Source organism: Chelonoidis abingdonii, chromosome 7, assembly GCF_003597395.2.
Source record: "Chelonoidis abingdonii isolate Lonesome George chromosome 7, CheloAbing_2.0, whole genome shotgun sequence".
Classification (NCBI taxonomy): domain Eukaryota; kingdom Metazoa; phylum Chordata; order Testudines; family Testudinidae; genus Chelonoidis; species Chelonoidis abingdonii.
Genome location: NC_133775.1, coordinates 21757421 through 21782290, shown reverse-complemented (window position 1 = coordinate 21782290; position 24870 = coordinate 21757421). Strand labels below are relative to the sequence as shown.

At 43.0% G+C, this 24870-nt stretch overlaps 1 protein-coding gene across 10 annotated transcripts in view; it reads right to left on the bottom strand.

The window, feature by feature from the left end:
* Positions 1–24870, bottom strand: part of LRRC7 (leucine rich repeat containing 7) — a 342753-nt gene that overhangs the window by 71588 nt on the left and 246295 nt on the right. For all 10 annotated transcript variants that reach the window (XM_075067709.1, XM_075067704.1, XM_075067702.1 and 7 more), the window contains 3 exons: positions 13865–13934; positions 10467–10566; positions 9474–9598 (listed from right to left, as the gene is read on the bottom strand). In XM_075067709.1, the coding sequence (XP_074923810.1) occupies positions 9474–9598; positions 10467–10566; positions 13865–13934 (295 nt within the window). The remainder of the gene's footprint in view (positions 1–9473; positions 9599–10466; positions 10567–13864; positions 13935–24870) is intronic.

Genomic DNA, 24870 nt, shown 5'->3' with positions numbered 1-24870 from the left:
CCTCTCCTCTGGCTCCTCCCCATCTGACTGAAGAGAGCTCCTTTTAAAACCCAGGTGCCTTGATTAGCCTGCCTTGATTGGCTGCAGGTGTTCTAATCAGCCTGTCTGCCTTAATTGGTTCTAGCAAGTTCCTGACTACTCTAGTGCAGACCCTGCTCTGGTCACTCAGGGGACAGAAAACTACTCACCCAGTGACCAGTATATTTGCCCTCTACCAGACTCCTGCACCCCACTGGCCTGGGTCTGTCACAGTGGCCTAATTATGCATTTCATTTACCACAAAATCTGGGCCATGATTTAAAAGCAAGAATACAATATAACCGTGCTTCTTCTGCAGTGGACAGTAAAGAGCATCATTTAAACCAAAGTATAGAATACTTGTCCTGCACAGTATGTCTTATTTTAAAAAGTGCAATTTATTCAAGTGAAACATCATTATTGAAACACATTCATATTGCACTGAAATAGATATTCAAGCTGTGCTTGTAATGTATATAAGTATAAATATGATATGATGAAATATGTTTAAATGCACTGGAAACAGTTTATTTCAAAAGATGGAGAAAGCACTGGAGGAGAGGTTGTTCTTGATTTGATTCGACAAATAGGGAGGAGCTGATTGAGAATTTGAAACTGGAAGGCAGCATGGGTGAAAGTAATCATGAAATGATGGAGTTCATGATTCTAATGAACAGTAGGAGAGAAGATGAAGCAGAATAAATGGATTTCAAGAAGACAGGCTTTAGCATAATCAGGGAGTTGGTAGGTAAGATCTCATGGGAAGCAAGTCTACAGGAAAAAAGAGTTTGAGGGAGTTGGCAGTTTTTCAAAGAGACATTACTATGGGCACAGAAGCAAACTATACCACTGCATAGGGAAGATAGGAAGTATGGCAAGAGATCACCCTGGGTTAATCAGGATATCTTTGATGATCTAAAACTCAAAAAAGAATCCTGCAAAAAGTGGAAACTAGGTCAAATTACAAAGGATGAATATTAAATAAAAGCCAATACAAGCATATAGGGACAAAATTAGAAAGGCCAAGGCATAAAATGAGATTAAATGAGCTAGAGACATAAAAAATAACAAGATGACATTCTATGAATACATCAGAAGCAAGAGGAAGATCAAGGCCCATTACTTAATGAGGGGGGAAAGACAATAACAGAACATGTGGAAATGATAGTACTAAATGATTTTTTTGTTTCAGTTTTCACCAAAAAGGTTAGTAGTGATCAGACGTCTAACATAGTGAATGCCAGTGAAAATGAGGCAGGATCTGAGGTTAAAATAGGGGAAGAGCAAGTTAAAAATTACTTAGATAAATTAGATGGCTTCAAGTCAAGGAGCTGACTGAGGTGATATCTGACCCATTAGCAATTATTTTCAAAAATTCATGGAAGACAGGAGACATTCCAGAGGATTGAAATAGGGCAAATATAGTGCCAATCTATAAAAAGGGGAATAAAGATAACCCAGGGAATTACAGACCAATTAGCTGAACTTCAGTACCCAGAAAGATAATAGAGCAAATAATAGAGCAATCAATTTTCAGACACCTAGAAGATAGTAAGTAACAGTCAACATGGATTTGTCAAGAACAAATCATGTCAAACCAACCTAACAGCTTTCTTTGACAGAGTAACAAGCCTTGTGGATGGGAAAGGGGTGGGGAGAAGTGGTAGATGTGGTATACCTTGACTTTTGATACCATGTTGTATGACCTCTCATAAACAAACTAGGGAAATATAGTCTAGATTGAGCTACTGTAAGTGGGTGCATAACTGGTTGAAAAATCATTCCCAGAGAGTAGTTATCAGTGGTTCACAGTCAAGCTGGAAGGGCATCTTGAGTGGGGTCCCACAAGGATTGGTCCTGGATCCAGTTCTGTTCAAAATCTTCATAAATGATGAAGACAAAGGAACAGAGAGTACACTTACAAAGTTTGCGGATAATACCAAGCTGAGAGGGGTTGCAAGTGTTTTGGAGGATAGGATTAAAATTCAAAATGACCTGGACAAACTGGAGAAATGGTCTGAAGTAAATAGGATGAAATTCAATCTGGACAAATGCCAAGTACTCCTCTTAGGAGAGATCAATCAATTGCACACAAACAAAATGGGAAATGACTGCTTAGGAAGGAGTACTGCAGAAAGATCTGGGTTCACAGTGGATCACAAGCTAAACATGAGTCAACAGTATAACACTGTTGCAAAAAAAGCAAACAGCATTCTGGGATGTACCTACAGGAGAGTTGTAAGTAAGACACGAGAAGTAATTGTTCTACTCTACTCTGCACTGATAAGTGTTCAACTGGAGTATTGTGTCCAGTTCTGGGTGCCACATTTAGGAAAGATGTGGACAAAGTCCAGAAGGAGTGTACAGGGAGATCTTGATGGATCAGCAAATTGCTTGGACCACTACCAGTAGCTGGACTATTGATTATCATGCTTATTGCCAAAAACAACCAAGTCAGTAGGCCTTAGCATAACTAAGTCAGGAGGCGAGTAGATTTGAGTGATCACAAGAAGGGAGCCTTTCCTTGCGTCCTACCTGATAAGACCTCTGTTGAAATTGTGAAGGAATGTACTTTCGGAAAAGAGGAAGCTTATCTATATTTGCCCTCTGGGTTGTGTTTATCAGGATGCTCAAGCATACAGACTTTGCAAAAACACACCTGTCTAATTAGTGATCTGAGGAAACCTCTGGTTTAACTTTTGAAATTGCTTCCTTAAGTTTTTTGATTGACATTTTATTGTTATACTAACCCAATAAATAAGAGTGGAGAAGTCTGGGATAGTTGGATCACTTTGTGGACACACCTTAGGACCCCACCAGCAGACGAAAGACTGGCCATCGGACGAATCATGGCACTCAAAAACTGCTCCAGACTTTGGTAATTATTGAGGGTTGTGGTGTTTTACTAACCTGTTGCGGATATGTGTCTGTGCTTAAGACTAAATAAAGTGTAGCTTTAAGTAAGAGCACTCTTGTACTGCTTGTGTCAACCATCTATTAGTCAGACGACTGTGTCCCCACTGATTTATTTCCTGCCACTGCCTCACCAAGAATAAAGTTATCAAGAACTTTGGATTTGGAAAACCCTGGGTAACAGGAGAGCAATGAAAATAATTAAATGTCTAGAAAACCTGACCTAGGAGGGAAGATTGAAAAAAATGGGTTTGTTTAGTCTGGAGAAGAGAAGATTGAGGGGGGAACATGATAATAGTTTTCAAGTACATAAAAGGTTGTTACGAGGAGGAGGGTGAAAAATTGTTCTAGTTAGCCTCTGAGGATAGGACAAGAAGCAATGGACTCAAATTGCAGCAAGGGAAATTTAGGTTGGAGATTTGGAAAATGTCTTTAACTGTCAGGGTACCTAAGCACTGTAACAAATTGCCTAGGGAGGTTGTGGAATCTCCATCATTGGAGGTTTTTAAGAATAGGTTAGACAAACACCTATCAGGAATGGTCTAGTCATTACTTATTCCTGCCTCAAGTGCAGGGGACTGGACTGACCTATGAGATCCCTTCCAGTCCTACACTTCTCTGAGTCTATGAATGCTATAACCTGAAAAGGACAATGCCAGTATTCAGTTATGGAAAGCAAAGAGCATATGACGCAATTTAGATTTCCCCACCTCTTAGAGCTGGAAGTCAAGATTTCGATTGCTATCATCTCTATTATTAACATTTGAAAATTCCTAGTACCCTAAGATTAACATAGTAGTTTTTGTATATATAAAAGTATGTAGCTATTTCCAAATGCTTTGTTCTAATTTAACTAAGTGCATGAACACCATCCAAGTAACAGTAGTAATAATGCTGCGAACATTTTCTGTACAATCATGGTATGGTCATTTGCATCAAACACAATGTTAAAAAATAGTTCTGAAAACTAGGTCCTTTGTATTGTAATGGCAACTCTTATTTTACTGGCAATTTTCTACACTATTGTATTTCTTTTAACAATTGTAACCAAATTGTATTTATGTCACACTGTATTTTTAGAATTAGAAGTAATATTCTGCTATACAAAGCTAATAGGACTACAAATTCTTCACATTATGAAGCAGTCATACTATGTTAATACAAGAATGGTATTCTGTTCCAGCTCGTTTCTAAATTATTAGTATAGGTCAATAGTGCAGTTTTTGGTTTTTTGAACTGATAATATACTAATGGATAAAACTGGCATTTTAATCCACTGTTCACTGGGTTTTGTATTTGTACTGAACCAGAAAACTGTGATCAATCTACTGTAAGACTTCAGTGTAACCTATTAATTATGAGTGCATGATTTTTTAAGTCAATTTATTTTCTATTTAGCACCAAATAAATAGTGGAGTAGAGTGTATTTAATCTGGGCACAACCAAGTGGAAGAGAACTCATAATAAAACAAAAGAAAAAGAAGTCTAAAGAAAATTGAAGCTCCAAACGTAAAATACAAATACTAGCTATAATTTTATTACATTTTTGTGTTTCATTTTTTAGAATTTAAAAAGCTGTGATTTTATTGTTACTCATAAGACATTATCTCAGATGTTATTTTCCAATTTGGGTCTTTTACAGTAGTGGTCAGACTTACAATGGTGAAGTATTTAGTCTGTAATAATTCACTGATACTATGCTGAAAGTAGACATTTTTGTCCCCACCTGAAAACAGATGGAACTGATGATGCTCTCACACCCATCAAAATAAAAAACGAGTCCTATGACAATGCTGGAGTTACACTCATTTAAAACTCATACTCAGGCCCAGAAAATGGTCCCTGCTCTCTCTATAGAGTGCACAAACTAGGAGGATGCTCTTTGCACTCTCCATTCCTTGAATACTTATGGCTAGGGCCAGGGACAACATGGCTGTTTGTATTTTGGGATATCATTTGATAAAGGAAATTAATTAATACTTACATTTTATGTGATCCCTAAAGGCTATAAGGTAGCAAAGGGAACTGTGTAGTGGGAGTGGGAGAGTGGGGGAAGATTCTGCCTCATGAGTCACCTACTCAGGGCTATGGCTAAGTGCTCCAAAACCGCATCTAATCCTGTGTGCTAAAAGCTCAGAAACATTTCCACTGGTCAAAGTAGGTAGTCCTGGTGGAAGCTTTCTATTGCTTAGCAAGACCTGTCAAACCTGATCTGAGCAGGGTAGTTCCTTGGAGTTCATCCACGCAGCATCCATGCCATCAGGAACAGGGAGGCAAGGTTTGGGTGAAGCAACCTGCCATGGTCTTCTGAAGTCAAGTCTGGATGGAGTGGGAGCGCGAGTGGGGCTGCCACTGAGAGGTCCAAAAGTATGTCAAACCAATGGTGGTGTGGCCACATCAGTGCTATCAGGATAACCCTCACCTTGCCCAATTTGATTTTTAGGAGCACCTTGTGAACCAAGGCGATTGGAGGAAAAGTGTACAGCAGATGATCAGGCAGGCATTGGAGAGGGAGCCTGAGCTGTGCCTGTGCAGCAAACAGAACTAATGGCATTTCCTGCTCTTCTTGGTGGCGAAGAGGTCAACTTGGGAAGGCCCCAACCTCTGGAAGATGACACTGACGACCTCCGGGTGAAGAGACTACTTGTGGTGAGAGGAAAAGACTCTGTTGAGGTGATCTGCCAGTACGTTTCAGGCTCCTGGTAAATGCATCACCTCAGGGTGAATGGCATGTTTCACACAGAAGTCCCACATCCAGAAGACAGCACAAAGCTGAAGATCAAGCCGCTCCCTGCCTGTTGGTGTAAACCATGGATGCGGTGTTGTTTGTCAAGACCTATACCATTTGGTCTGAGATGTGGGGAAGTAACACTTGGCAAGCTAAGTGTACCGCCCTGAGTTCCCTGACATTTATATGTAGGGAGAGTTCTTCTTGGGACTAGAGCCCTGGGTCCTGAGGTTGCAGAGGTGGGCTCCACACTCTATGTCTGACATGTCCGAGACTAAAGTGACCAAGAGTTGAGGGACAGTAAAGGGTACCCTCTTCATTACTGATCCTTGGTCTTTTCACCAGGTCATGGAAGTTAGGTCCAGAAACAGGATTGTGAGCACTGAATCTAAGTGCTGCCTGCTTGAGGGAGTAGACTGATACCAGCCACATCTAGAGGGGTCAAAAGTGCATATTGTACCAGCAGGAAGGCTCTGACTTGGAATGAGTCAAGCACTGCCCCAATGAACTCTATCCTTTGAACCAGGACCAGAGTTGACTTTTGCTCATTTATCACCAGGCCCAGTACCTGGAATGTGGCCCAGACTCTACTGATGCTGTGCTGTACCTGAGCCTGTGACCAACCTTTGATCGCCTTGGCGCTTGAGGAAGACCGATACTACTACTACCGCCATACACTTTGTGAAGATCCATGGGACTGATGATAGGCTGAAGGGAAGACTGGTGAATTGGTAGTGGTGTTGACCCACTACAAATCTGAGAATTTTCTGTGGCCATGGAAGATAGACATGTGAAAATAAGCATCCTTTAAGTTGAGGGTAGCATACCAGTTTCCTGGATCCAGGGAGGAAATGATGGGAGACCAAGGAGACCATGCAGAACCTCAGTTAACTGAGATATCTGCTGAGATGACGCAGGCCCACGATGGGCCATAAACCCCTCTGGCCTTTGGTATTAGGAAATACTGGGAGTAAAACCACTTCCTTCTCAAGTCTCAGAGACCTTCCTTTATGGCCCCCACATGTAGGAGGGATTGCACCTTTGGGGCAAGGAGTTGCTCGTGAGAAGAGTCCCTGAGGAGGGACTGGGTTGGGAGGGAAGGGTGGACACAAACTGGAGGATGTAACCAACTGTTACTGTACTGAAGACCCAATGGTTCAGTGTTATATATGACCACGCTGGGCTGAAGGGTGACAAGACAAGACAAAAACAAAAGAGGGGCTGGATCCAGAGCTGTGACTGGTATAATGCCATTGGGCACACCTTCAAAAGGCCTGCTTGACCCTACTGGGATATGTATGAGAGATCTATAAGACAAGAGGGGTTGGTAATGCTTGTAACCTTTCCCTTTTCTTTCGTGAGGCACAAATTTGGAAGGTTGCTAAGGTTTAACGTGCTTTCGGGATGCTGATGGCGTATCAAGTCCTAAGGTCGGCAGGGCTGTCCTCGAGTCCTTGAGGCAGTGAAGCTTTGAGTCTCTCTGCTCCAAAAACAGGGAGGAGTCTTCAAAGGGGAGATCCTGCTGAATCTTGTGAGGGAGGTTGGAGGACTGGAGCCATGAACAATGCCTCATGATGACTGCAGACACCATAGCCCTGGCAGCTGAGTCTGCCGCATCCAGAACAGCCTGGAGGGAGGTCCTGGCCACACTCTTGCTCTCCTCCAAGATTGCTATGAACTCCTGTCTTGAATTCTGCAGGAGGGAGTCCCTAAATTTGGACAATGAGTCCTATAGATTAAAATCATACCTCCCCAGCAGAGCCTGCTCTTTGGAAATATGTAACTGGAGGCTGACTGTTGAATAAACTTTCTGCTCCAAAAGGTCTAGTCTTTTGGCATCTTTATTCTTAGGGCTGGCACTCAAATAACCTTGTCTGTCCTGCTCATTTCCTGCCGACACTACCAGGGACCCCAGGGGAGTGTGAATAAAGGTACATACTCTGCGGGACAGAGAAGACTGGGTTTGCCACTGAGTTTTGACTGGCTCCATCACTGTTTCATTAATAGGCAAAGCCACTTTGGAGGGGGCAGCTGCCACCAGGATGTTGATCAGGCTGCGTGCTGACGCCTTAAGGTCCTCAATCTCCAGACTCAGGTTCATAGTGACTCTTTTCAGGAGGTCTTGGTGGGCCCTGAAATTGACCCAAGGGAGTAAGTTACTGGGTCCTGCCATTGCCTCAGCTGGGGATGAGGAAGAAGAGGCTTGTCCGGGAGAGGGAGCTTCCTCCTCCTCCTCTGCCTCCACTACATTCATTGAGATTAGTTCCGGAATCAGGGTCCGGTGCCAAGCAGGTAGGGCCGGTAATGCATCTCTCTGAAGCCACTGAGTGTGAGCAGTGGGAAGGGAGTGCCAGTATCAGGGAATACTCCTGGGGTTTCAATATGGCCAATGCATTGACCCTTGGCCCGCTGGCCATGTGCCAGCCAGAGGACCAGTACCAAAAGTCGGGTGGGTACTGGTGGAAAGATTTTGGTGGGGCAAAGGATTCCCCTTTGGACTACGAAGAAGATTCTTCCTGTGGTGACCATAGAGAAACAGAATCTGCTTCTGTCATCAGGTGGTCCCAGAAGTCTGGGGACCATGGGCAGGTCAGTGACCATTGTGCCAGGATCATGGAAGGCTCTCTCCTATGGGGTGCCAAGGTACCAAGGTGGTTGGTCCTGGGAAGGAGCTCTGCGCTTCCTGCTCTCCCCTGTTCCCGGCTGCCTTGGCTGCCGGTGTTCCCTGCAGGGTTGGCGGAATCAGGAGAGACAGCAGGTCCTTTGCTGCCTGGAATGCCTCCGGTGCTGAAGGAAGCCTAGCACTGCAGCTGCTTCCAGTAGTCGGCGGTAGGTCCCAAGCTGGACTCAGAGTTCTAGTCCATTCCACACTTATCCCTCTTCTGCACAAGAGAGCGCCCTCTCTCAGTGTTTGTTATGCTTCTTCCTCAGCACTGGAGATGGAGAACAGCGCCAAGAAGAGCATGGTGCCGGTGGAGCACTCTGCATGGATGTCAAAATGCTTGGCGTTGATTCGGAATGGCTTGGTTCTGAGACTTGTCTGAGGGCCACCTCCAGGAGAATGGCCTTCAGTTGAATGTCCCTGTCTTTTCTAGTGCGAGGTCTGAAGTCCCTGCAGATCCGGCACTTATCTTTTATCATAAGATTCCCCCAGACACTTTAGACACTTATAGTGTGGGTCACTCACTAGCATTGGCTTGTCAAAAGAGGCACATGTCTTGAAGCCTGTGGCATGCCCAACACCTGGGGTGAAAAGTCCCTCGATGACAGGGACAACTATTTACACAACTATATATACTAACTCTAAGAACTATATACACTAACTACAGTAAATTAAGAATAAACTGAGAAAGTCGAAACAACTGGAAGGAGAACTTGCCACAGCATAAAGGATCATTCCAGTAACTGTCATGAATGGTAAGAAGGAACTGGAGTTTGCGGCTAGCGGTACCCCTAATATCGGCACATTGTCACATGACTCCAGAGGGCACTATAGATAGCCCTGTGGATACCACTAAGGGAAAAGTCTCCAGCAACAGTGCACATGTCATGCACACACTAGCATGGAATGGACATGAGCATACACTCAAAGAAGAAACTCAAAATCTGATAGTCAGTTAACAAGGGGGTGAATGGAAACTATTAGTGCATACTTCAGGGAAAACACACCCCTCATTTTTCATTAATGATTATATTTGGTCTCAAACACTCTCCGCAAGTTTAAAAGATTAAAAACATGTTAACATGGCATTTGTGTATTGGATCTTTTGTCCACAATATATAAAGCAAGAAAAAGTGAAAGCTAACTAGTTACCTTAACTTTTCCTGCATTTTCCTCCTCTTCCTTTTTTTCTTCAAATTCAAAGGCTACAGTCATCCGCTGCTGTCGCTGCTCCTCCCATAATGTAGGGTTAAAGCTATCGCTGTCTGACTGGAAATCTACAGTTAAAATTCAGGTAATAGCTTAGTAAAGCTGCTTTGTAACAGAATGTGTAATTAGTCCACCAAGCAAAACAAATGAAATGTTACTTATACTCTAAATGACAAAAAACTTATGTTGTGCTGAGGCCTGCACCCCCTTCAGTTTTACACTTAAATCATCCAAAGGGTGTGAAAAGTGACAAAAATTTGTCACAACCTATAAACAAGTTACATAATTTTTAATGTAATAAGGTGAAGTTGAAAGGGGTGGTGCAAACTGATTGTGTTTGAACTAAATATTGTCATTTATGGGATTTCAAGACTCCTAGTGAGGTCATAGGATTACTTTAGCAGAAGACTAAGATGTATCCCATCTTATTGTAATTTAGGTCAGAATAGGGAGGATGGGAAAGTGGTGAAAACTCACTAGTTGAGTGCCTCCTGCTACCAGATCTATGAAAGAGCACAGGCCATCCTCCTGTCTAATGTAAATATCAGACCAAATTCTGCCTTTCATTGGCCCCAGGCAACCCTAATGAAGTGAATTCAGGGCATTTATACAATGTGTCAGAAGACACAATTCTGATCCTCCTCCCCCCAGCATCCCAAAGAAAAAAAAAGAAAAGAGAGAACAAATCTCAATCCAGAATTAAGGACTTGGGAAACCTTAGATTTAATATACAAAAAGAGCCTGTTTAGAACCCTTTCAATATGACTAAACGTATACTGCCTTGTATACACTGTTATATAAAGAACTGTAGCCACTCTCATCCACGGAACCATGGTTTCAATATTTAAAAATAAACTCCCCATTTTCTCACCAGGATTTAAATAAGCATTATAAACAAGTTTTTGCCTTTGTAATAAATTGCTTACAGTCTTTTACCTTCATCACCGCGGGGTTGCTGGGGAAACATGTAGTTAGTCAGTACTCTTTGCTTTGTTTCTGGATGGGCCTCAGTTTGCAGAGGGATAAGGGCCTTGGACTATAAAGAAAAAATGCAAGATTGTTCAGAAGAATTCCAGGAAAATCAGATTTTATGATCTGATAAATAGAAAATATAAAATGAAAGTAAGAATAGTGTCCTTGGTTTAAATGAAACTGTTCTTACAGTTGCTGACTGAAAAAGCATATTATTCTGATGTGGAATTTTTTTCTTTGATCTCTCACTCTTATTACATGTATAATATTCCTACTGACTTCAGTAGGAATATTTCCAGTGTAAGGAAAACAGAGTCTGACACACTGTAGTGACTGAGTGAAATGAGAAGCAGAGGAGAGCGGGAAGGGGAACAGTCTAAGCACTGAGTGTCTGATTCTAATCTTATTCACGCTTGGGTAAATCATGAGTAACTCCACTGAAGGCAGTAGAGTTACACTGGTATAAAACTGGTGCAAGTGACTAGAGTTTGTGTTCTAAGGCCCAATGAGTATTCTGATGATACTGATACATTTTAATTAAATTAATGCAAATTAATCTATGATCTCTTGTAGAAAAGTCCAATAAGTTGAAGAAAGTAATGTGTCCTTAAAAGAATATAGGCTCTCAGTTGGTGTGCAAGCTAGATGAGCTCTTGAGCAGGCACTGAATTGTCCACATTAACTTTTCATATTATTATGGGGTGATATTTCTATGTTTGTAAGAGGTCACATTCTACTGATCAGTTTTTGACAGGTAGGAATAAGAAGGGGAAGAGAAAGAAGGCTCTAGTTTACTGCGTTGAAGTCCACACATTGTTTTCCACCCTCCTCCCATCAGTTTGTTTGCTTCCTTGCTTTTTACATTCAGGTATATATAGATGTCATTTAAAATTCTGAAAATTAGCTGTGTAAGTAAAATAACATTAAGAATGAGTAAAATTACTTGGTATTAACAATAAATCTCCTTATTTGATTAAATTTCTTGCCAAGCCAATTGTCAAATTCTTATGGCAAGCACAGTGGTGCTGAACTATTACTTATTAAACAAGAGTCAGCAATATATATACTTTATGTTTGTTGGAAGAGGAACATCTTAGGCCCCAATCCTGCAACTGACTCAGCACAAACAGACCTCTGTGTCTGTGCTAAACCTCATTGAAGTCAACAGTACTCAGTACAGGTACAGGAGTCCTCCCACATAGGGAATGTAGATCACTAGGATAGATAGGACTAAGGAAGTTATCCCGTGGAATTGTGGGATACTTCCAGCTGACTCTTGGAATCTGAGTCAAGAGGAGCTGTCTCTACACTGCAATTAAGCAATAGAGCTCAGACTTTGGGTTCTGGCTAAACTTGAACTCAGACCACCCAGTCCTGCAGGGTCCCAAGACCCTAAGTCTGAGCCCTGTGTTGGCTCAATTGCAGTGTCAACACAAGGGGGGTTAGGCTTCAGCCCAGCTCGAGCATGGGCTTACACTGCAGTGTAGACATATCTTTAGAGGCAGTTGCAGGATCAGGGTCTCAGTGGCTTTTGCACACAAACAGAATAGATTAGTTTACAGTGATAGGAAGTTTGGACCATGCAAAATTATACTGATCAGACCTGAATTTAAGAAGCAACAGTTATCTGCAATAAGTGTATAATTCTAGAGAAAAAAAGAAGAGGTTATTGAAGTTATTGCAATAATGGAAGTTTCACTTTCAGCTACATTGAATATTTACTTTTTGTGAAAAGTAAGTTCTTTTCCCTTTAGAGTAAAAGTTTAAATGCCTAAAACTGTGAATTCCTTTTTCTACGAACATTGGTAGTGGTTGATAAGTCTTAACCTATAGATTGTAAATTGGTTGATTATTATACTTCTGAGCACCAATGCTGGCTGCACAATTAGTTTAACAATAAAGCCCTAAAATATAGACAATATTAACATATAAAGATGACTGTTAACATTTTAACATTGGACCAAATTTACGAGCACTCAAGAAACTCCAACAGAAGTTGATGAAAGTTTTCTCTAAAAAAGGACTGAGGACCCTCTTTGTGCATTCTTTACATACCCCAAATTCACATTGACTTTAGTGGAAGTTTAGGCTATTCAAAGAATGCAGAAATATAGGGGCCAAGTGAAGACTACAAGATTTAGCACTTAGGACTTGACCAACATATTTCTGGAACTCTGGGATCAGTAGTGTCGTGTTAGTTACAGATTTTCATGCTATAGACAAATAATAAGACTCTGATCATGCAAAAACTTATGAAAGTTCTTAACTTTAAATGCACAAATAATGCATAAATATTTGTAGGATCTGGGCCTAACGTGGGTTGCTCGTCATGGCTTGGCTGTGGCAAAAGTAAAAAAATTGAGAAGTTGTAATTTTGAGGCTTTTTTAAAAAGAAAAAAAAAATGGAAGACACACAGAACACCAGAATTTCAGATGATGTAAACCTACATAATTCCATTGACTTCAACAGAGCTATGCTGATATCCACCAGCTGAAGATTAAACCTAGAACACTTAAAATATTATTGGCTCTGGATGGCAACTTTTCTAATGACACCTTTATTTAGAAGAAAACCAAGGAAAAAAAAACTCTTCATGAATTTTTGTGACTTCCACCCTCCCCATTTTAGACGAGGATTAAAATGTTCAGAAGTGCTTAAATTCCCTCAGCACTAAGAAGATGAAAATCAATGGAAGTTAGGCTACTAAATGCCTAAGTCAATTTTGACAATGGGACTTAAGACACTTATCCTAGTTCTACTTACTATGTTTTCTTTCTATCAGCAAGAATTAAAGAGTTGTCATTGATAATTTAAAAGCATAGAAAGATAGCAAAACACCAAATGAGAGCCTCATGTGTAAAAGTTAATGGAAGAATCTCTCTTCCACATGAAGAGGTAAAAAGGGGGGGGAAAGGAGTAAACAAAAACAGGAATAGATAGGGAATGGGGAGCCAGAAGACAAGAATGGAGGCACAGAAGGATTAAGGGATACAAAAGACAAAGAATATGCCCAATATAAAATCCTTGGGTCCTTAGGTCCCAACATGGGCCACGAGTGATCCCATTCACTAGAGTTCTCTGTGAATATTCTTGGCCTTAACTTATTAAATTTGGTCAGGACATACAATCCAACCTGATGAAAGCAGTAAATCCCTCAAAGGTGAACTTTCCCAATTACTACCAGAACATTCAGCAGAACCTGTATCTCGAAGTGTAGCTAATACAGAGGACATGGAAACTGCTGGGACTAAAAGCTTCATAAATCTAACAATAGTCTGTTAAAACATAGGTTTTATCTATGGCCCTTACCAAGATATCATGCTCCTTACTACTAATGAAAAGATACATTAAAAGTTATTACCTGGTTGTCAGATAGCCACAAAGCTGCAAGTTCTTTAAGCTTAGTAAAAGTGAATGGTAAATTCTTCAGTCTGTAAACAACAATATTGGAACAACATGAATGTCTCATGTATGCAGTAGCCTCTTTTAAAGGGACACTGTCAAGATTTTTATACAATGTATTTCAGCTGGATCATACCGAAATTGGTAGCATTTTTCATTTTTATTTTTTGTTTGGTTTTAAAGAAAGATATTTTCATAAAGATATTTTTATAAAGGATATTCTCATTGAATTATTGCATTTAAAAGTGAGAGCCACATTTTGAGCCTGAACAAACTGATAAAATGCCTTTGAGATATTAAAGAACAATTATCTTTGCCTTATTGTTCACATATGAATTGGTAGCTGTATGAATACTTTCTCCCTTGCAAAATAAGAAGTTATTATTCGAACTTGCCTGGCATTATACAATATCAATAAAGAGCATAAAACCAAAATAATGCCTCAAAACACAGTATCTCTTGGCAAGTACTTGCATTAAGAGAATTTGTTTATAGATATAACATACCATTTGGCATTTTAATTTTCTATTAGAATATATTCTGCAATAATCTGAAACACCTTTTTGAAGAGACGCTATAATACAGTCACTATGATTTTTCCCATAAGACAAAATGAAATGTAACAATAAAACAAAAGTTCTAAATTGCAAACTGTAGTTATATACATGAACAGATGTTTTCATGTAACATCAGTTAGCTTGGTCTACTAAAAGTGACCTGCAAAAGAAGGATGGGAATGGGTAAATTTTCTCTCCCTGCCCCCTTTTTTGTTTTCCTTTTCTTTTTTGTTTGTTTCTTTATGAAGCATAATAAAGGCCTGAAAGTTTTTGTCCCAGGCCCCACAGGAAGACAGACAAGACACCAGGATTGCGGTTTAACTAGCCTTCACTAAGTAACATATCTCAATAATTCATCCAGTGCAAGTCATCCTTCCTTTGTAATCTGTACCACCTGGTGGAGAAGCTGCCTTCAGCCCTCCATCTTGACAACCTGTTCCTGCATCATTGCTGATCCCCATCACCCTCCACCTGTAGAAGGGTTAATTGAGGGTAGGTCGGAAATAGGGGATTGTCTCCAGAGATTAGAGGCCCTAACCCCATTAATTCTTTAGGAGGTGCTTTCTACTAATCCATTTCCAGTTAATCAGGGAACTGGACCTCCTACTGAATGACTTCCTGCACTAAGCAACTGCCAAGTTGCAACAAAATGAATTTTACAGCCTAACATACCCTCTAGGTGTTGGGATTGCTGCAAGGAAGGTGAAAAAACCCACACCACCTTGGCTAAATTGGCAGTGACGAAAAATATTTCTTCCCAGCCCCCAAAAGGCAACTGGCATAATGCACAAAACAAGGCCCTCAAATCTCATACTACTCTAATCCCAAGAGGGAAAAGGGAGCCTTTCTTTCTGGTGCAGAATTTATAAGCTCTCCCATTGTGTCCACAGGAGCCATTAGACCACAGGTGGGAAAATTAAGGCCCACTGATGGGCCACATCTGGCCCTCCAGTCAGTTTAAAATCGGTCCTCGAGCTTCTGCTGGGGAGCGGGGTCAGAGGCTTCTCTCTGCACAAGTGCTGAGGCTCCCAGACAGGGCCGGTGCAAGGAAGTTTTGCGCCCTAGGCAAAACTTCCACCTTGTGCCCCCACCCCCAGCCCTGCGGCAGCTCCCTGCCCTCCCCTCCGCCCTGCAGTAGCTCCCCCCCTGCCCTGAAGCACCCCCCTGCAGCAGCTTCCCCCCACTCCCGGAGCCGTGCGGCACCTCCCCACCCCAGCTCACCTCTGCTCCGCTTCCTCCCTGAGCACGCCGCCCCTGCTCTAATTCTCCTCCCAGGGCTTGTGGCACCAAACAGCTGATTGGTACTGCAAGCCTGGGAGGCGGGAGAAGTGGAGCAGCGACTGTGCTCTCGGGGAGGAACACTGTAAAAAAAAATTGGGGGCACTGCTTTTTGGCACCCCCAAATCTTGGCGCCCTAGGCAACCGCCTAGTTTGCCTTAATGGTAGCACCGGCCCTGCTCCCGAAAGGAGCAGCTTGTCCCCCCCTCTGTTTAGGGGGCGCCGTGTGCTGTCCTTGCCCCAAGCACTACCTCTGAAGCTCCCATTGGCCAGGAACTGCAGTGAATGGGAGCTGCAGGGGTGGTGTCTGAGGACGGGGGAGTGCGCAGAGCCACCTGGCTGCACCTCCGCACAGGAGCTGGAGAGGGAACATGTCATTGCTTCCAGGAGCTGCTTGAGGTAAGTGCCGCCGGAGCCCGCACCCCTGATCCCTTTCTGTGCCCCAAACCCCTGCCCCAGCCCTGACCCCTTCCCATGCCCCAACCCCTGTTCCAGCCCTGACCCCTCTCCTGTACCCCAACCCCCTACCCCAGCCCAGAGCCCCCTCCCACACTCATTCATTTCTGGCCCCACCTCAGAGCCCTCACCCCCTCCTGCACCCCAACTCCAATTTTATGAGCATTCATGACCCACCATACAATTTCCATACTTAGATGTGGCCCTCAGGCCAAAAGGTTTGCCCACCCCTGCATTAGACTAAGTCTTCATCTGTCTGTCCAACTAATCAATCACAGAGCCCTCTCTCCTCAAGTCCAGGAAAGGGGCTCTATAACTGATTAGTTGGTCAGACAGATGTCCAACAAAGATGGGAAGAAACTAAGTTTTTGCATCATGTTATCACCAAAGACAAGTATATAAGCTATTTAGTTCAAAGACAAGGATATAAGCTATTTAGTTCAAAAAGAGGGATAATATTTACTTCTGATAATTCATTTCAAATAGTTATATTACAAATACCTGAAGGCATTGCATCTGAAGAAGTGAGGCTTTTTACCCACAAAAGCTTATGCCCAAACAAATCTGTTAATCTTTAAGGTGCTACCAGACTCCTTGTTGTTTTTGTGGATACAGACTAACACAGCTACCTCCTGATATTAAAAATACTGGTTTCCTCATCTGTTAGAACGAATGAAATTCCATTGCTAAATATGAATATATATTACCCAGATGAGATAATCTCCAATTCCTGGTATGTAAAATGGCTCTATGGACCGAAAAGTGTTATACATTTTAAATCCTATAATTAGTACCACAAGAAAGGAAAAGATGCCTAAACTAGCTGAAATTTAGTTTTCACTACTATGTTATCAGTAAAGTGGATCACAGATTAATTAATTACTATTTGTCTCTGGAACACTGCAGGCTCTGACATATTCCTCATAAAATAACATGGTAAACTTAAGTTCTACAAGAATTAATATAAAGATTCTCAAGCAGAGAGAATACCTGAATTTTTCATTCAGAATTTGGCTCGTCTTTGAAGAACTAACATTTATTTTGTGTATTGAGACACACTGAAACAATATTAATATTGAAAACCTACTTTGACTTGCATTGTTATGCCTAAATATGTAAAATTGCTCACTATACTGAGACAAACTAATTCATGCACACAGCAATGCATGGCCAAATTTTCAAATTCAGAATTGGGTCTAAGAAAGTTTAGAGGGATCTTTAGTTAACATAGAATTAAACCTTCTCCTGATGCCCCTGACAGCGAATGCTATACAAATGTAGACTTCCTCCAGACCCATTTAAATTCCCTTTTATTTATCAAAATCTAATTAGACGCCCTTTCTATCTTATTTATTGCCTCAACTTTGGGTCCCCATGCTTGAGTATAAGGGAATGTACATTGGTATGTCATTCACTGAGAAGACAAAAAGAGACAACTGTAGTATGAGCTTCCAAACAAGGTTTTCCTGCTGGGTGTCTGAGCACAGCATCTCTCCCTCACGCTCTTCCATACAGGCTGTCCTGGAGTACCTGCTCTATTTGAGGAATCAGGGCCTGGTACATTCTTCCATTAGAGTGTATCTAGCGGCCATCTCCACTTTTCACCTGGCAGTCCAAGGACAGATGGTGTTTTCCCATGGTATGATGGTCAGATTCTTGAGAGGGCTTGAGAAACTCTTCCTTCAGGTACAGCCTCCTCTTCTGCAGTGGGGTCTTAACTTGGTCCTCTCTAGGTTCACTGGCCCGCCCTTTGACCTTTAGGGTTCTGCTTCCTTCCCACCTGTCATGGAAGGACACGTTCCTGATGGCAGTGATGTCAGAAAGACAGGTCTCTGAAATTAAAGCCTTGACCTCAGAACCTCTGTACGTGGTCTTCTACAAAGATAAGATTCAGTTGTGGCCCCACACGGCCTTCCTCCCAAAGGTTGCTTCCACCTTCCATATGAATCAGAACATCATCTTCCCAGTATTCTGTCCCAAACTGCACAAGACCAGTGAGAAGAGGCATCTTCACGCCCTGGACATCCGGAGGGCCTTGGCTTTCTACTTAGAATGTATCATGCCTTTCTGAAGATCGACTCAACTCTTCATTGCTATAGCAGATAGGATGAAGGGTCACCCGGAGGATTTCCAGCTGGATCACCTTGTGCACAGGGACCCGTAATGACCTGGTGGGGGTTCCTCCACCACTGACTGTCAGAGCCCACTCGACAAGAGCCTGGGCATCTTCAGTGGCCTTCCTGGCACACATCCCTATCCAGGACATCTGTTCCTCTGTTCATACATTTACCGCTCATTATGCCATCACTCAGCAGGCCAGAGACAACGCTGGGTTCAGCAGAGTTGTGTTGCAATCTACACATCCGTGAACTCCTACCCACTTCCAAGTGTACTGCTTTGGAGTCACCTAATACGGAATGGACATGAGCAAGCACTCGAAAAAGACAATTACCTTTTCCGTAACTGGTGTTCTACGAGATGTGTTGTTCATGTCCATTCCACAACCCTCCCTCCTTCCCCACTATCGGAGTTTCCGGTAAGAAGGAACTGAGGGTGGTGGGGAGCTGGTGGTGCCCCTTATACGGTGCCATGTGAGCGCTGCTCCAGAGGGCGCCAGAGCCGGTCCCCTACAGATACTGCGGAGGGAAAAACTTCCAGCACCGGTGCATGTGGCGAGCTCACACATCTAATATGGAATGGACATGAGCAACACATCTCAAAAAACATCAGTTACAGAAAAGGTAACTGTCTTTTTCTAGCTATGACAAAATACTATACATTTTTTATTTTACAGAAAGGCCTTATTTGGCACAAGAAGTCATTTGGATATCTGGCATGAATATGTGCATCTACACAGGCTACTGTCTGCATCTAAAACACATAAATTATTTCCAAATATCTAAGACTGTAAAGACTATTTAGACTCTAAAGACTAAATAAAAGTGATGGTGCAATTCTGAATTTGAAAATTTGGCCATGCATTGCTGTGTGCATGAATTAGTTTGTTTCAGTGTAGTGATTTTTGGGGAGGGGTTGGGAGTAATTTGAATATTGCTCTTTGCTGTAAAGCACAATCTATCACACAGGTAAGCTTATGTGGATGGTAAAATAAATTGGAGTACCCAAGGAGACTGACTGTTTCTCCATGTTAAGGCTGTTATGGTGTTTGAGGAATTCTCACTTGATAAATGGTTGGTGAAATCTAAGTATAGAGCTTACAACCATTTTGGGGTTTGTGTCCTGCTTCGTAAATGTCTACCGTGAGGTTGGTACTCATGCTCTTGAACCACTACAGGCAGTTTGACAACTTCCATCCAGAAATCATGCTGTTAGATGTAGGGTGCATGAGCTGAGAAGCAGGATGGCTCCTCCATTCTGGGACAACAGGTCTGAGAATAGCAAAAGTAGTCCCAGGGGATGTCTCAACAATTTCAACAGTTTGAGTACCACAACTGCTAGAATAACAAACATTTCTTGTTTCTCCTTGTCACAAAAAGTATATTGGTGAATGACCCTTTTCCTCGAAAATCAACTGGATTGTGAATTGTCCATTTGTGTTCTGATGAAAAGTGTCTGCTCAAACTGTCCATCAGCATGTTCTGCAGATATAGAAGATGAACTGCTGCAAGAGAGAGCTGATGCTGAATACGTTAATTCAGTAACTGAACTGCTTCTCAGTACAAAGGAGATGACTGAGCCCTTACCTGCCTGTTTATGTAAAACCTGGCAGTTGTGCCATCTGTCATGATCTGAATGGACAGTCATTGTATTAGAAGGAAGAACTCCAGGGAAGCTTTATGAGATGCTCTGAGCTCTAGAATATTCATTTGTGAATGTGTCTTCTTGGGAGTCCCTAATCCAGGAGCGAAGGGTCCATCACTATAGTTTTGGTTAGGAGGAGTAGGGGGAAGGAACTTCTATGCATACCTTGTTGGGGTCCCTTCCACCAACTTGGTGAGAGACAAAATGTTGCAGAAGCATCAGAGGCATGTCTAAAATGTGCCTGCTTGGAATGTACACTAATTTTAGCCAGCTCTGCATGCAGCATAGATGTAGTCTGGCATGTAAAGTGATAAAAGTGCAGGTGGCATGTGTCCTAGAAAGCTCAGACAAGCTCATATGGTTATTCAAGGATTTCCCTGCAGCTGGGAGAAGATCATGGATAGAATCTTGGACATGTCTTGAGGGAGGTAAACTCTGGCTGGTTTTAAGGTATGTCTCAAATGGAGCTGGAAGTGTAATTTCCAGCTCGGATAGACATACTCACACTGAATCTAACTGGGTTAGTGCGTTAAAAACACAAGTGTAGCTGTGACAGTGCGAACAACAGAACAGGCTCAGTTGGAGCTAGTCCAGGTATGTCTACCTGAGCTGGAAGTTAAACCTCTACCTCCAGCATAGACTTCCTTTAGATCTAAAATGACCCCTATAAACTCTATGAATTGTGTTGGTGTCAAAAACAGACTTCAATAGCCAAAAAATGCTGTAAATGGAACTCTGAACTTTTTGGCAAGACTTGTCTCTGATGAGCCAGTCATCCAGTTATCAACAGACTATTATTCCGGGTCTCCTTAAGTGTGCTACTTAAGTAGCTACTACTGCTATGACTGTGGTAAATTATGTCAATGCTATAGAAAGGCCAAAGCGTGGAACTCTGTACTAGAAGTGGTTTTGATTGACCAGACATTTCAGAAGTTTCTTGTGTACCAAACACATGGAGATATGAAAACAGGCATCCTACAGTTTGAGGGCCATAAATCAATCTTCTGCATCTAGTCACGGTATTATGGATGCTAAGGTGACCATTCTAAACGTTATCTGACAAATACAGGTACTGAGCACTTTCAGATGCAAAATTGGCCTCCATTCTCCATGGGTATGATGCAATAATTTGAGCAGAAATATTTAGCTCCTCATTCAGAGTTCTTGTTCTTCCTCAGAGACTTTCTCTGGAGGCCGAGTATCACAAAGAAGATGCTTGAGGCTGCACTGTTTTCAGTCTCTATGTTGCTCATGATAACAACCTCAGAGGCTCCAGTACAGCCACCCAGGAATATTATAAAGGAAAGAGAGTAGGAGCCCAACAGGAAGGATACCAGGGCATGGGATAGCTCAGTGGTTTGAGCATTGGCCTGCTAAACCCAGGGTTGTGAGTTCAATCCTTGAGGGGGCCATTTGGGGAACTAGGGTAAAAATCTGGGGATTGGTCCTGCTTTGAGCAGGGGGTTGGACTAGATGACCTCCTGAGGTCCCTTCCAACCCTAATATTCTATGATGATAACGCCATACATCTGCAGGAGACCCCAGACTCATCTCTGACCCATAAAACTCAGAAGAAGGGGCTTTAGAGGAATAGGTGAGAGAAGATCCCTTTGTTGGGAGTAGGAAGAGGAGTAAAAAAAGTCTATTCCAAAAGAAAGGCTGCAGAGACAGAGGTACTAAATTATAACCTCACAACACAGTGCTTGAGAAAAGTTTGGTACTGTTGTGACAGTGGGCCCATATACTAGTGGAATGTGAAGCCCTACTGAAAGCAGGGATTCAGGTTCTTCAGTGACCTGGAAGTCCTTCAGTACCATGGACCCCACTGGTACCAAGGTAGACAGGGCTGTGAACCCTGGGGTTAAAGTATAGTGCATAGAAGTAGCAGGAGCTGAAGTAATTAGTACTGATGTGCTCAGTTACTGAGACAGTTATTGCTGCTGAAATGAGGTAGCAGCTAATGCAGACACACAGAGTACCTCAGGAGCTGTAGTCTTGGTAGTGATCATGGAGAATGTATCCTCAGTGAATGGTACCTGATAGTTAGTACTGTTGAAACTCTTCCAGTACACACTTTGGGCTGTGGAGTCTCCTTAGATTAAAACTGGAAAGGCAATTTTGACCTCTTTCTTGCAGAAGTCTTTTGAGGAGCTCTATTCTTCAAGGCTGAATGACAATCCTTTCTCTCAGCACTCTAACAGGACAATCCTACCAGTACACCTGGAAGTTGAAGGTTAAGTAGATGGAGCCCTGAAGCTATCAGATGCCAGGCTCAGCAGGGCACTTCTCAGTATCACAGGCTAACATCCCAGGGTAGTCAGATGGACCCAGGTCTGATGCAGGCACATGAAGTAGTCAAAGAGAAACATTTTATGCCTCACATCTCTGACCTTTAAGGTCCTTTTTTGAAAAGGACTTACACACAGTGAATTTACTGGAGGTATCTCATAAGAAAGGCACCTCATATGCTCATTAATGGGGGTTTCTGCCTCACCAGAGAGTCATAATTGATTACTTTTACTTGTACAGTAATTACTGCTCATTGAGATGTGTTGTACACTTACACATTCCACTGTAGGTATATATGCACCCAATGTATTTAAGTTGGAGACTTTTGCCAGAAGTACCACTATGTGCCCCAACTATCCTCATCAGGGCCGCCCGGGGGTGGGAGGGCAAGAGGGACAATTTGCCCCAGGCCCTGGGTCCCACAGGGGCCCCCACGAGAGTTTTTTGGGGGCCCTGGAGCAGAGTCCTTCACTTGCTGCAGGGGGCCCAGTAAACTCTCATGGGGATCAGGCCCCCAGAGCTTCTTCCGCTCCCAGTCTTCGCCGGCGGGGGGTTCTTCTGCCCTAGAGTGCAAGGATGCCCCACCGGCGAATTACTGCCGAAGACGCGGCTGCACTTCTGCCGTGGGTCTTGCTTCCGTGGCAATTCGGCGGTGGGGGGTCCCCACCACGGGTCTTCGGGGCACTTCGGCGGCGGGTCCTGGAGTGGAAGGGCCCCCTACTGCCGAATTACTGCCGAAGCGGGGCCCCCCGTCACTGAATTACCACCGAAGTGGGGCCCCCCACCACTGAAGACCCCAAGCCCCCGGAATCCTCTCGGCGGCCCTGATCCTCATGCATGGAGCTGAGGATACAGAGAGGCATGGATGCCACTGCCTCCCTCTTTGTTCCTTCCCACCACCATCTAATTAATACCCAAAGTAGCAGGGAAGGTGGAAGGATCCGGAATCATAGAATATTAGGGTTGGAAGGGACCTCAGCAGGTCATCTAGTCCAACTCCCTGCTCAAAGCAGGACCATTTCCCAACTAAATCATCTCAGCCAGGGCTTTGTCAAGCCTGACCTTAAAAACCTCTAAGGAAGGAGATTCCACCACCCTCCTAGTGAAAAAGGTAACCCATTACAGTGCTTCACCACCCTCCTAGTGAAAATTTTTTTCCTAATATCCAACCTAAACCTCCCCCACTGAAACTTGAGACCATTACTCCTTGTTCTGTCATCAGGTACCATTGAGAACAGTCTAAATCCATCCTCTTTGGAACCTCCTTTCAGGTAGTTAAAAGCAGCTATCAAATCCCCCCTCATTCTTCTCTTCTGCAGACTAAACAATCCCAGTTCCCTCAGCCTCTTCTCATAAGTCATGTGCTCCAGCCCCCTAATCATTTTTGTTGCCCTCCACTGGACTGTTTCCCATTTTTCCACATCCTTCTTGTAGTGTGGGGACCAAAACTGGACAAAGTACTCCAGATTAGGCCTCATCAATGTCGAATAGAGGGGAATGATCACGTCCCTATGTGCACAATAAATCTCGAAGAACAGTTACTGGACACGTAAGTAACTGTTTTTTCTCCTTCAAGTGATTGTGCACATATATATCCCACTTAAAGTGATTCACCGGCGGTTTCCTTACAGGTAGTGGGACTTTGGATTACTTGGAGAGAATGTAGCACTGATTTTCCAAAGTAGGTGTCATCCCGGGAAGCTTGAGTGATAGTTATCTGGAAAAAATGCATCCAGATGGACATTTGTAAAATAGCAGCGTGGTCACAACAGCTATGTTAATCCAGAAGACTAACAAAGTGGACTGAGCTTTAGTGGAATGGACTATTATCCTCGGAGGAGAAACTTTTGCTAGATCATAGCAGAGTTGGATACAGTTAGAAATCCAATGTGACATGCACTGGGCTGTAACTGGTTGCCCTTTAATTCTTTCAGCAAAGGCTACACAAAATTTAAGAGACAATCTGAAAGACTGTGTGTGATCCAGGTAAAAACACTCAAAAGAGATCTTTTGAAATTCTTCATGAAACAGAATTTTCTTGGGCTGGGTCCTAAAATTCAAGTGTGGATCTGAGAAACTTTCTAGATGAAATTTTAATCAAATCACGTTTCCACAAAATATATTTCAGTTGTAATGAACTGGCTTTTTTTTTGATGGAAAAAAAGTTTTTATGAAAAATTTTCGGTCAGCTCTAACAGTGACCCACATATGCAACTCCAACAGCTATGACAGTCTTCATGTTCATATTCTTAATTGAATTTAAATAGATTTTAATAAAGTAGTCTATATAAAAAATACTATCCACATTCCGTGACTTTCCACAACTTCTGTGACTTCCGCAGCTGCAGTAGCTGGTGTGACAGACCAAGGGGTGCCCGAGCAGCTGGCCCAAGGGCCAGCCATACCAGCCGCTGCTGGAGCAGCCTCGGGGCCAGCTGCACCAGATGCTGCTCGGGCTGCCCCAGGCAGCACTCCAACAGTGGCCAGAGTGGCTGGCCCTGGAGACTGCCCCAGCAGCAGTGATCTCGAGGCTGCTTCGGGAACCACCCGAGCAGTAGCCCTGGGAGATGCCCAAGCATCAGTCCCAGAGGTGGTTCCAGGAACTGCCCTAGCAGCAGCAGTC